The 12,578-nt window shown below is 38.1% G+C and overlaps 1 protein-coding gene across 4 annotated transcripts in view; it reads right to left on the bottom strand.

Moving 5' to 3' along the window:
• Positions 1–11,820, bottom strand: part of SATB1 (SATB homeobox 1) — a 74,859-nt gene extending 63,039 nt beyond the window's left edge. For all 4 annotated transcript variants that reach the window (XM_014937869.1, XM_014937870.1, XM_014937872.1 and 1 more), the window contains exons 1-5: positions 10,968–11,820; positions 7,828–8,063; positions 3,652–3,828; positions 2,731–2,857; positions 1,880–2,003 (exon numbers count right to left, since the gene is read on the bottom strand). In XM_014937869.1, the coding sequence (XP_014793355.1) occupies positions 1,880–2,003; positions 2,731–2,857; positions 3,652–3,828; positions 7,828–8,038 (639 nt within the window). In that variant the 5' untranslated portion in view covers positions 8,039–8,063; positions 10,968–11,820. The remainder of the gene's footprint in view (positions 1–1,879; positions 2,004–2,730; positions 2,858–3,651; positions 3,829–7,827; positions 8,064–10,967) is intronic.
• Between the last annotated feature and the right edge of the window lie 758 nt (positions 11,821–12,578).

Below are 12,578 nucleotides of genomic sequence, written 5' to 3'. Positions count from 1 at the left end.
GTCAGATCAACGCGTCCTCCCTCAAGCTCCCAGAGGGAAATGGGGAGATTTAGACTGACTGATGGGCTCTCGATCAACCACTTGTTTTTCCAAACGTTAAGAATAAATAAATGTATTTTAAGCTTAATGTGATTTGATCTTTAAAGAAAAAAAAAAGAAAAGCAGAAGCTGTTTCAATTCTTGCAACTCAACTACTGCAGCGCTGGCGAAGATAGAGAAGACAAAAGTAATAAGTGTCCTTTTAACAACAGAAAGCAGCTCACGGCTTTAAGTATATTCTTCCACAAATAAAGTAGTGCAAACCAGTAAACAAACAGCCCCAAATCAGAGTTCTGTAATGTGGGGTTTTGGTCATCTCAAGTGCTAACTCCAAGAGCTGTTATTAGGCAAGATGGTGTTTGTCCGTTAAAATTATAATACAAGAATTCAGTACAGTTTATAAAAGAGAGTGAAATTATTGGATTGTTTCCAGTATCATGATACTGTCTCAAGTGAAGTATTCCTTTTAAAAACTTTTTTCTGCTTTATCATTGCATCATCTACATATATACAGAAGCTGCTATGTGAAACATGATGCTCAAATAGAAATGAAATATTTCATCTTGATAGAATTTACTTGCTTTCAATCCACATCAAGTAAAAGCTAGCACTATTAGATATATTAAAATGAAGAAAAATCCCAAATTATCTGCAGTGCTGGCATAAACCAGCACTGCAAAAACTCACATGTTTTTATAGTAGGTATATACAAGATAACTTTGCAGACATATTACTGGAATGGTTTGCAACCAGTGGAGATAATTTTGATTATTTCCACTTCAGAACTTCCTATATTGGAGACACATCACTGAAAACAATCTCACCATAGGGGAAAAAAAAAAAAGTGATGGGAAAACAGCCTGCTAATATATCCACTGGAAAGACAAACAGAGAAAGAGAGTAGCCCTCTACAGATTAACTTAAGTCTTTCGGAGACAAGGACTCCAATATTCTGAGCAAAAGAAATAAAATCCCCATCAAAATACCTTGACTTCCTTAATTTCCTTTTTCCCCTACCTACCACAACTAGCATCGTTTATTTGTATATTGAATTTGTCTCCACTGCACCACAACAAAATGCATTTTAAAATTTAAACGGGAAAAATAAATATTATGTTCCCACCACAACATCATTGGACACCGTACTGCGTAGAAGAATAAGTTGCACCTTCACAGTAATTTGACAAAAGGACAACCAAAAGAATGGCAAAAAAAAAAAAAGAACAATACGACTGAGGCTTGAGGAAAGCATCAGCTCAAGATTTAGCAATGCATAAATTGAGGTTTCATTTTTGTTTAGGTATATTTTGATTAGAACTAATAAATGGCTGATTTTCCTTTGGTTGTTTGCAACAACAACACATCATCCAAAGAGCTTTATTCTTTATTCCCTTCTCATATAGCATGCCAAAGACTGTCTCATTTTATGAATTAGCATTTAAAACTACTGTAGGTTATCTAACAAGCATTCAGATTCAATAGTACTTTTGACAGCAGTAAGTAAAGAGCCTTTTAACATCTTGAACACATGTGCTTGAAAAAAGTAGTTACATCAAAGCAGTTCAAAGACTGAAGACAAAAACCAGTTAAAATCCAGTTTGCTGTGAGACAATTTTAGTGTGGTGTAAACAACCTTTCACGACTCCCCATGGGAAACGTAGTAAGACTACGTTCAAAATGAATCAGGCGTATTTATAAAGATCATGAAGTGGTCAAATGAATTTGCATTTTTGGCAGATTCACTCCACGGGTCCTACTTGCTACAGCCTGTAGAAATCTCAAATCTCACATCATCGCTGCCTATAGTGCTTTATTATTTATTACATGTTATGCTAAGTACCTGTGAAAGGGGACATTCCTTGGCCAATGAACTCTGGTTCATATCCTTCAGTAAGTCCTTCAGAGCATTTCTTACTGTTGTGTGAGACCATTGTTCAGGAGGCAAGTCTTCTAGTTTAGGGCAACTATTTGAAACACAGATTAGAAAAGGGATTATTACAAGATTGCATCCTGCTGCAGAACATTCCTTTAAGACAGACAGATTTCATTTTGCGCATCAAGCAGATGCATCTGGAGATTGCTCTCGGTCTCCTGATTGTTCCGATTAGTTAATTACTTTATACAACACATCTGCTGTATTGATGCATGAATTATACATCAGCTGCATGTGGCGACTATTTTTTCATGTTACTTCTACCTTCCTGCTCTGATGCGCTTGGTAAAACAATTTAAGGTGTAATGCTTTCTCACGACTGATCATGAAAAGCATTAATATATTAACCGTTTTTTTCTTTTTTGTTACCGTGAAATTTAAGAACCTAGACAGCAACAATAAGTGTGAGCAAGTCATTCTTTTACAAAATGCACACAGATGGTACTGTTCATGATATGCAAAAATATTTTTCTCTTAAGTAAACTTTATGTAAAATGCCTTCTTGTAATGCATCATTTAATTGACTAAAATGCAATATAGTTTTAATGAGATATCCAAAGAAAATCTATGTACCAGAGCTATAAAAGTTTTCTGCAATAGTATACTGTAAGTTAAAGAAGAACCGGAATAACTAAAAAAGAATTTCGATAAGGCTTTGTACTTGGAGCACACAGCACAGTGGGAATTTAATACAAGCAACATTAACAGGGAGAGCAGACAAGTAACAGTTCACGTCCCAGAACTGGTATGCGACTTACCTGTGTAACTGGATTTTCAGTGTGACCACATGATACACGTCTTGCAGCATGTCTGCTACTGTAGCATCAGGGGCATCTGTCACATAGGAGAGTGGAACCGGATTCCACTTCCCAACCTGGATAAGCCCTGCGGGATTTTTATTTTTTGAGGAGTGGGGGAGTGGGCAGGAAGGGCAGGAAAAATTGAAAAGTAGTAATTTACCTGTTAATTCCTAGGGGCAAAAGAAATATCTGATTTTAACAAGATCACCACCTTTGTTTCTAGCCTCTTAAATCTGGCAAAACAAAAGAACACCCTCCCCAAAAACCCCCACCCACACACCACCAAGGATATGCTTTATCTATATTATGAAATTATACAAATGCATTACAGTAGGGATTTTTTTAATATGTATAGAAGTGTGTTTTTCTAAGTTCCCATGAATTCGATAGGACATGATATAATAGCATTCCTCTTCATAAATTAGAAAGGATTTTGCAATGCAAGGGCTGAGTATAAAAAAAAATAAAAATGCTTTGCAGTCTATAATACCATCAGGAACAAAATAAAAGAAATAGAGCTGGATGTTCAGTCATAAATGCAAGTTGACTCTCAACAGTCCATCTGCTCAAATATGCTTTACACTTCCTTGTGGATCCTCAGTGGAGCAGATTATTAAGGTCAATAAGCATACTAATGATTCAGTTGAAGTCTTTTTTTCTTTAAACAGAAAAAAAAAAAAGGAATCTACCTCCACATTCCCCAGGAACAAAACCTGCACTAACTAAACAAATATATATTAAGGAAAAAAGAAAAAAGACAGAATCTGCAAGAAGTTTCAGAAGTAAAACCTGCATCACATTCCTGAAAGAAATCCTGCCCCTCCCCCAAGACCCCACAAACAAACATAATTCATCGTATAATTTCATAATCTTATTTACCTTTTGCTTGGGCAGCAGAGCTGTGAGAATATCCAAGTGATAGCAATGCCATTTCAATCAGTTGGTTGAAAAGCATATCCTTCCTCACCAACACAAATTCTGCATGCTCCTCCTTAGAATCATACTCAATGGCATTTTCATAATGTTCCACTACACAGAAAACTGGAAGCATACTTCCTATTAAAAAAAATTAAATTTAACATATTAAACTTGAGTTATAGTAGAGTAGGTGGGTCTATACAGCGTTATGTAAATAAAACCTGTACGAACAGGCAGAGGAGGCATCAAGAATCATTACAAATATTTGATAAACATATTCCCTGAGTCCTTTCCCCTCGCCCTCCCCCAAAAAGAGAAAGTTCTACAAAACATACATCTCTCTGAAAAGCAAAAATGCAAATTTACCTCGCTTGATCGGATACAGATTAAAGAATCACCTTCTATAGAAATAACAAGGTTGACTGAAGAGAAGTTGATTCTCTCTGTCCTGTCTGATTTGTTGTGAGTAGCAGGCAGCATGAGAACCTAAATACATACTGCAGATGTCTTCACTGTAAGCCATTTTAGTACCAGCTACATAATTCTGTTCGTTAACATTAAAACTTTCTTAGTCCTGCCAAAAATATTTAATTGCCTTCAACACCACCAACAAATCACCTTGCGTGTTATACATTCGCTCTGAAAAGAGCATGCAAGGAAACAAGGCAAAAGTTAACGCTAATTCGTGCTTCATTCATTGAGTGCACTTGAGCACTACTTTCACTCGCATCTTTAAGAAACAAATCATGATTTCAGTGCCAGTTTAAGAAGCGTACCTGCAGTCTGGGGTGGTTTTTTTGCTGCCTCCCGCACTTTACATTCTACATTTCTGGTATTCATCGCTATTTTGGTATGCCTGAAAGTAATTACTAATTTCTAGTTTTGTAGCATCATACGACAAGCCCTTTCCTCCGCTGCACAGAATATTAAGCAAACAACCTCTTTCCCTTTCGCCTCTTCTTCCTTCCTTTTTTTTTTTTTTTTTTTTTTTTTTTTTTACCAGTGTATAAATTATCAGGCAAAAATGAATTATTCAGTGAGTAACTTTGAAAACAATTTGCTCCAGTGTTTCAAATCTGTGTCTGTCTCTAATAAAATTTGTCAAATGAGGAGCAATTGGTCACCCCACAAGTTCTTGTACGAGGAAGCTGCCGAGTCGACTTTTTTTTTTTCCCCTCCCTTTTGACAACAGCCAGAGAAGTAACAAATGACCTAAGCTGTTTTAGGCACAAAGTCTCTCCCGGCAGTCGGATTTCTAGACTTTGTGAAAATCTCTCCCGCCCTCCCGGACGGATGCGGATGACACCATGACCTCGGACCCGTGGGCTCAGGCCCCGGTCCTGTCCCGCTGTCTCCAGCAGCACGGGTCAGGATCTCTTAATGACAGAAAGCAAAAGGGTTAAAAGCAGATGTACAGAACTGTCTTATGGCAGCCTGCCAGAGGGGTATCATCTTTAGCATAAATGATGACAAGGGTTATTTTAACAGGGCACCCAGGAACTCCAATTAGTCCTACAATGTTAATGCCTCTATAACCACTGCCCTCTAGACTTACGGAAACCTCCTAATCTGCTAAGGTGCACCAGACAAACCATAGTTGAAAAAGAAGATTTACTCTTGACAATAGATACACGCTTTTAAGACCGCGTCTGTTGATTTGTGCTCTAACGTATAGCAAGAAATCACAATAAAAAAGATACCTCTTAAGCACGTATATTTAAACTACATCTGTTCACCAGAGAGTCAATCTCTGGCAAACAAACCCCTTCAGGCTCGCTTGGAAAAGCTCACAAACTCACTCCAGTTTGCCCAATAGGCTCAGCATGAAAGACAAGACTAAAAGCTTGCCAATATTTATGTAGTGCAGGAAGGAGCTTTTTTTTTTTTTTTGTCTTTTTTTTTTTTTTAAACCTAAGTGAGACTGGTCAGGAAGGGAGAGAAGACCAAAGCAAAAGCAGTACATGCAAATTGGCGATTTCTTCATTGGTTTTAATTAAGCTGTGGAGAGCTTTCTAAAACACACACACACACGCTTCATCTGCAAAAAGGTAGTGGTTTTTGTTTTTTTTTTTTTTCCCCTTCCAGGCTCTCACAATTGATGTCTGACCTACTACCGTCTGACTCAGAGTAAGGGCTCAAAATTCTCAAGTAGTTTCACTGTTAATACCTGAAGATAAAATGTAAACAAAGCTTCATTTTCATTTTAACAAATAGTGCAGATACGCTCAAAGACAGCTAAAGCGTATTTGTTTTTTCCCCTCACCGTTTCCTACGAATTAAGCTATGATCAGACACACAACTAACAAGGCACAGGTACTTTGCTGCACACCAGCACACTTTTTGCCAGGTACAGGGTCTGGTGAGGTGCAGCGTCCTGCAAAATGTGGTACTTCAAGCAACCTGGGAGAACCTCCTGGCCAAATTTTGACGCACAGCATAGATTAGATTATCAGAGGTGGACCCTGGTAGGGTGACACAGGTATCATCTGACTACAAATCAAGCCACTAAATCTTTTAGCGAACTGTCACTAGTGTCCTTCTGTTAATGTGAAAAATGTTATACAGGAGAGCACAATCTCAGCTGGCTGATCACTCCTGCTAGCACTTGGCAAGACCTCCAAGTGCAGCAACTTCATAACCTTCTAGTATTAAAGGGGAGAGCATTGGTCAGTGCTCGCTGCTAAAAATACAGCATGATTTAAACCTGAAGGCAGTGTTAGAGCTTTTGCTGAAGGTTTACGAGTCTGTGTAAACAGCACGTCTGCCATAAGGAGCAGTGAAGTCTGTAGAATCCTTGTCTAAAACTGTCCTGGCATTAAAGTTTGCTGTGCAAATATCACATAATACCAGAGACAGCTGAAATCTCCTATTTAGGAATTTATGGAACTTATATGTTTGCAGGCGTCAGAAAGTCCTTTTTATATAGCCCCACTGCTTCACTGTACAATATTAATGCACTCTGCTTGAAAAGCCGTAATAAATTATATTTTTAATGCTCTTACCCTGGCTTTCTTAAGATGCATACATTCTTGGCAAACAATCAATAAATAGGGTAATCATGAGCAGAGGCCAAAGAATTTGCTGAAGTGCTGTTTTTCCATTTTTAATAGATAAAGATCTAACAATACGGACTGCTGTGTCTGTTCATTTCAGGATCAATATATTCTTTGTTTTCGCCAAACCGAGGAAAAAATAAATGATTGTACGATAAATGTTATGCATCAGACACAATGAAATTCCTCTGCCTTCTAACTTTGTGCGTTTAACAGTCTTGGTTGCATTTTGCACTTTGCTTAGCAAATGCAAGAAAAATATGGATTATAAACATACACCGATTATACGGAGAAAAGTAGAGGCTGTTTTAAAACAAATGCCAAATTACATGCAGCATATTTTGATTTAAATTAGCAAAACTGCAGGACATGGTCAAAAGACTTGCACATTTTGATAAGCAAAATTTATAGATTATTGTCCATTAAAAGTCTTTTCAATGCAAACAAAAGCCACCCATATACAAACATCAATGATTCTAAATGTGCCTTTTCCTTGTGTAAATGTCTAATTACAGCAAACCAGCCACTGAAAAATATGACACCCAAGTTGTTCATTGTTCAATAATGAATTGTACTTAAGAAAATAAACTGCGAAGATTGACATCATAAATGACTTCTCCAATGTGATACCTAAAGATTTACACTCTCTCCTTTAAACCAACTTCCAACTGCCATGGAAATACTGCTGCCCTTCCAAGCCTGGACCATCATTAAGAGGAAAGGCGAGAATTTGGTTTTGGGGTTCGGTATTTACTCTGACATATTTTGGCGTTTCTTAGCCCAACACTCATTCCAAGAATTAATGCATTATATTACTTCTATTGCAATGTAGGAATTTGCTTTAATCAGGGCAGTTAGCCTTTACCTTAACAAAAATCAGACTCCACCCTGTAAAGAAAGATGCTCCACCCAAGCATGAAGCTTACTTTTCCCAAATGTGATTTATATCAGAGTTGGGAATATATAGTATTTTAGAATGGAGATTTAATCCTGAAATATAAATGAAGTAGTCTGCAAAAGTATGCTTTCCCCCCCAAATATTATAAATCATATTTCTCTAATGCAGAATTATCAAAAGTGTTACCTTTTCTAATATTAGTTTTCATCAGGTGTCCAGAGTGTTTTAAAGGCACTCCTTGCATTTTAGTTCCTGTACTTCCAAGTCTTCCTCTTCCTAATGGGCTCCCATTCTGTTCCAAGCGCGCAATTTTGGCTGGTGGACCCTTCGGATCGCTTACATTGTTAGACATTTCTGAATGTTCTTTCCCCTGAGTTGCCTCGTTCAAATGATCCATACTCAGTCCCGCCTCTAAAGATCACCTGCCATGATTCAAAAAAAAAAATATATATGTTGTACACGTGTGCGCATATGTATACGAACACAGCCTGCACATGTACAGAGAGAGATATAGATGTAACGTAAGCTCATAAAGAAGAATAAATAACTATTTTAACTGGAGACAAGATGCCTTTTTTAAAAGAAACAAACTTATTCTCCAAAAATGACCTCATACCCCAGTTCACAGAGAGATCGCATCATAATCTGGTCGAAATATTTTTTAAAAGCCAACTAGAGTACCCCTTTAAAAAAAAAACAAACATCAACTTCAGAGATAATCTACTAAATCTGAGAGGCACTAAGACTCACATAAATGATGATGATTGTCAAGGTATGTGCTCCAACACAGCTATTGTTACAAATCTCACAGAAAGGTTTGTTATTAATCCCAGGTGTTTTTATTGCATTAAAAGAGAGAGAGACACAGAGATAGAGAAAGAAAAAGATTCTAGTGAATGGATGCACAACAATAGGTTGTTAAAACTTTAGTTGAGGGAGCAACAGATTTATTAGAGATGTAGAATATTGACCATTTGCAAGTCCTCCCCCCCTTAAAAACAAAAGTTTGAAGAGAATTTAACATTTAACTTCAGAAAGCAGTGGCGGGAGATGGTTGCTTTTGAGTTTCCTAACTAATATTCTACAAAGAGTTTTTTAACTTTAGCAAAGTTCAAAATATGCATATGAAATTTTTCAGATGTTAAGCATTAAGTGTTAAATGGAGTAGTTTATTGAATTAAGAAAAATAACCGAGAAGAGAAGGTAGCGTCCCACAAAACATAATGCTGGAAAAAAACCCCCACAATTTCTACAGTACTTTTCAAGCCCTTAAATATTAAAAAAAACCCAATCCCAACCCCGGGTGATGCTAAATTACATGCTGGCACAGCTATTTGCAACCAAAAACCAGAAGTAATTTCAATAGCAAATTAAGAAAAGGTATATGTTAACATGCCTATATTTCCCTTTTTATAAACTTTTGAAACCTCTGTTCATGAATAACAATTCCAGTTAAATCACTAAAAATCTCTCAAGCCTAGAACATAAAGGAGGAAGTTTTGAGAATTTTTGTCACTCATCAGAATCTGTTTTGCCAAATATATATATAAAAAAAAAACAATCAGGTGCTGAGAACAGAGACATCTTTCTGGTTATGATTTCATTCATCAATACTGTTGTGATTGTTAGGTATTTTATCCTACCTTTCTCTGACTGAGAAAAGTGTGACTACACTGACGATTATGTATATAATATAATCACTAAGGACAGGTGACTAGACATTAATTTTTGAACTAGTATTTACATTAGCAAGTACAAATACTAACACTGGGAAAGTCACATTTCGAAAGACTGGTGTGAATCTGATAATTGCTACTTTCTTTCAGTTGCCTAGTAATTCAATACATTTTCTGCACATTTCATAGCAAAGCTATTAAAGCCTAAACATCTTGGGATTTTTTTTTTTTAATACATCTACGTTGTTAGTATATATGCCAGTGATAATTCTGTAAACTATTTTTTTCTTGTTTGAACACCATGCTGCTTTTCCCGATATGGTGAAGTAAGACGTAATATATTAATCTGAACGTTTACAAGCAACCTCAAGAATGCCACTAAATAGCTGAAGTTCAGAAAATCGCTATTTTTTCCTTTTTTCCTTATGCTGTAAGGTGACAGCCCAAGATTTACCATTCATTTTGATCCCATCTGTTTTAGGTCGTGTGTCTCATTAACAGTAAACGTGCCTATTTTAGCCACTTTTTGAAAAGATTTTTTTTTTTTTTTACTGTGCTAACTGCAGCCTAAGCAAAGAATTACAGACTCAAACCATTAACATCTTCCGATGTTTCTGACGATGCTAACATACTATAGGGCTGCTTTTCTGAGACTGGTTTCTCTCAAGAATAAGAGGATTAACAAAAAAAAAAGAGGAAAAAAAAAAAAGAAAAGGGGGGAAGGGGGGGAAGTTAAAAAAAAAAGCAGCCTGAAACAAGAAAATCCTTGTCACTTTTGGCAAGTTCAGAAGTACTCTAAGGCACCGAGGTTCTTTGCTACAAAAAGTATCTAGTCATCATGAGTCAGAATCGCACTACATCATGTACAGCGAATAAAAGTGATAGATGGCAGTTTAGTTAATAACACTGACTACAACCAAAACACCAAATGGGTCATTTTCGCTTGGCCTGAGAATACCCACCCATCGGCATCCTCTCACCGCTTAGTCATCTTGTAAAAAGCTTTATGTTACAAAGCAAAATTACATGCACATAAAACACCTAATTTACTCATTTAAACTCCATGCCCAAGGCTAAAGTTCACTGAAACCTCAGTTTGGAATAAGTGATGAGCAACAACCCAGCGTGGCCTGCCCAGGGAGAGAGAGAGAGAGAGAGAGGGCTGCGGGGAGGAACCAGCATCTCCGCCGGTTCCAGGCCAAGTAGTTTCCCCGGCTTTGGCACATTTAGGCATCTCTCACAAACTACAAGTTTTCGGCAGAGGCAGGGAGAGCGGAGCAGGGATTCGAGGCAGCGTTTCCCAGCGCCGGCGCGCACCTCCGGGCACCCCGCGCAATTTCTGAATGAGCCTCGGTGCGGAATCTCCTTTTTGTCGCGCTGTACCGCCGCCGGTATTCTATTATTTCTTTCTCTCCTCCTGGAAACAGCCCCCTCCCCATGCCTTTTCCCCTCCTCTTCCCTCCCTCCCCCATAAAAACCCGTAATCACATTTGAGAGAGGCTCCGCGCTTATCCGTTCCATATGGCTCTCCCAATCCAGGCCAAGCTTTCCCTGTGACCTTTTAAAGAGACAAAGAAGCAAAGTACTTATCTAGAAACAGAAACACTGCAGTTTTCTGAGTGAAATTAGCAAAACCGACCCGAAACTCACCACTTCAAAACTTGACAGCATATAAATAACAAAAACAAAGGAGGTTTCCTTTGCAGCCCGAGCTCTTGAAGAGGAAGAAGTTCAAGACTGATGTTTTCTAGGTCCCCCCCTTTTTGGAGGGGGGGGGGAGGGGGGGGGCAGCAGACCTGAGGACTACTTCCCCTAATATTCTCTTATTTTTTTTTTTTCTCTTTTTCTTGTTGCTATTTTCCTCTAGGCGGGGAGGGGCAAAAATAGATAGCGAGAAAGAGAGTAGCCATGAGCAAAAATGGCAATGGACAAAAAAATACAGATTAAATATCTTTTGAGAGAGCCAGTTTTCGAGGTTTAGCAACGGAAGAAGGAGCTGAAGATCAAATTGATCAGACAAGTGTAACGCTCAAAACGAGGAATTCGTAATAATATTTGAAAAAAAAAATAAAGTAGCAGGTCTAAATTGAGGTGGAGGGTGACTTAAGTCTAGCTATCCTTTCAAAAATAAAAGCAATGCGTACAGGAGCAAGTGAGAAAGGGGGTTCTTAAAAAAAAAAAAAGCAGCAAAGAAAAAAAAAAAAAAAAAGGCAGCTTTTCTATCCAGTGTGAAGAGCAGAAAGTCTACTTCTAGGTTGTCACTTACACTATTATTCTCCAATAGGCACCCAGAGGAGCAGCACACACAGAAGGAGCCCGCTCCCCTCCCCCTCCGCAAAAATACACACCGTAACAGCCCCCAAACTTTCTGCGGAAACCTCAGCCCCAGAGATCGCTACTGGAGATAAAAAGAGGAAAAAAAAAAAGTGTAGAGAAAATTGCAGGAAAAGGCACTAAAACGCCACTTTTAATCTCGCCTTTGCGGTCCGGGGAGAAAAAAAAAAAAAAAAAAAAAAGCAGGGAGCACCTGCTCCTCTTCTAGAGAAAAAAGAAAGGACAGATGGAAAGAGGGAAAAAAAAAAAAAAAAAAAAAAAGGCAGAGAGGACCTGTCTCCTCTCATTTACCGGGGGCTGTCGTGCGAGTGAGGGGGGAGAGAGGGAGCGAGAGGAGGGGAGAGAGAAAAAGAACAGAGGGGAGGAAGGAAACACACACAACAAGGCACACCACCACCACTACAAAAAGTGACGAGGTTTCGCTCCCTCCCGAGTCCAAAGCCGGGAGAAATTATAATTAAAAAAAAAAAAAAACAAACACCTCCTCAAGGGATGGAAAATCCTGAGTCTTTCTGTGTCCTGTCCCAAGGTTTTCAGCACTCACAAAGGAAAAAAAAAAAAAAAAGAAAATCTGGGAACTCCGAGAAGAGTTACTTGCAAGAAGGGGTAAAAAATATAAAATAGAAAGGTTGCAAAAAGCCAACAACAACAACAAAAACCAAGCCAGCAAAAAAAAAAACCCCAAAAAAAATTTGAAAAGAAAAATAATGGTAGGCTTTGTTGATTTTTTTTTTTTTTTTTACTTTTTTTTTTTTTTTTTTAATTCTCGTTTCCCCTGGCTGGCCGAGTACGGTTGTTATTTAGGCCGGTTTGGTGGTTGTTGCTGGATGTTACATGGATATATGTATGTGTGTGTGTATGTGTGTGTGTGTGTGTCCCCGGACGGAGCTGCCTTGCTCTGCTCTCTCTCTCTCTTCTCCCCCCCCA

This window comes from Calidris pugnax, unplaced genomic scaffold, assembly GCF_001431845.1.
Source record: "Calidris pugnax isolate Ruff unplaced genomic scaffold, ASM143184v1 scaffold11, whole genome shotgun sequence".
Classification (NCBI taxonomy): domain Eukaryota; kingdom Metazoa; phylum Chordata; class Aves; order Charadriiformes; family Scolopacidae; genus Calidris; species Calidris pugnax.
The sequence above is the reverse complement of the archived record's forward strand: the minus strand, read 5'-3'. Positions and strand labels throughout refer to the sequence as shown.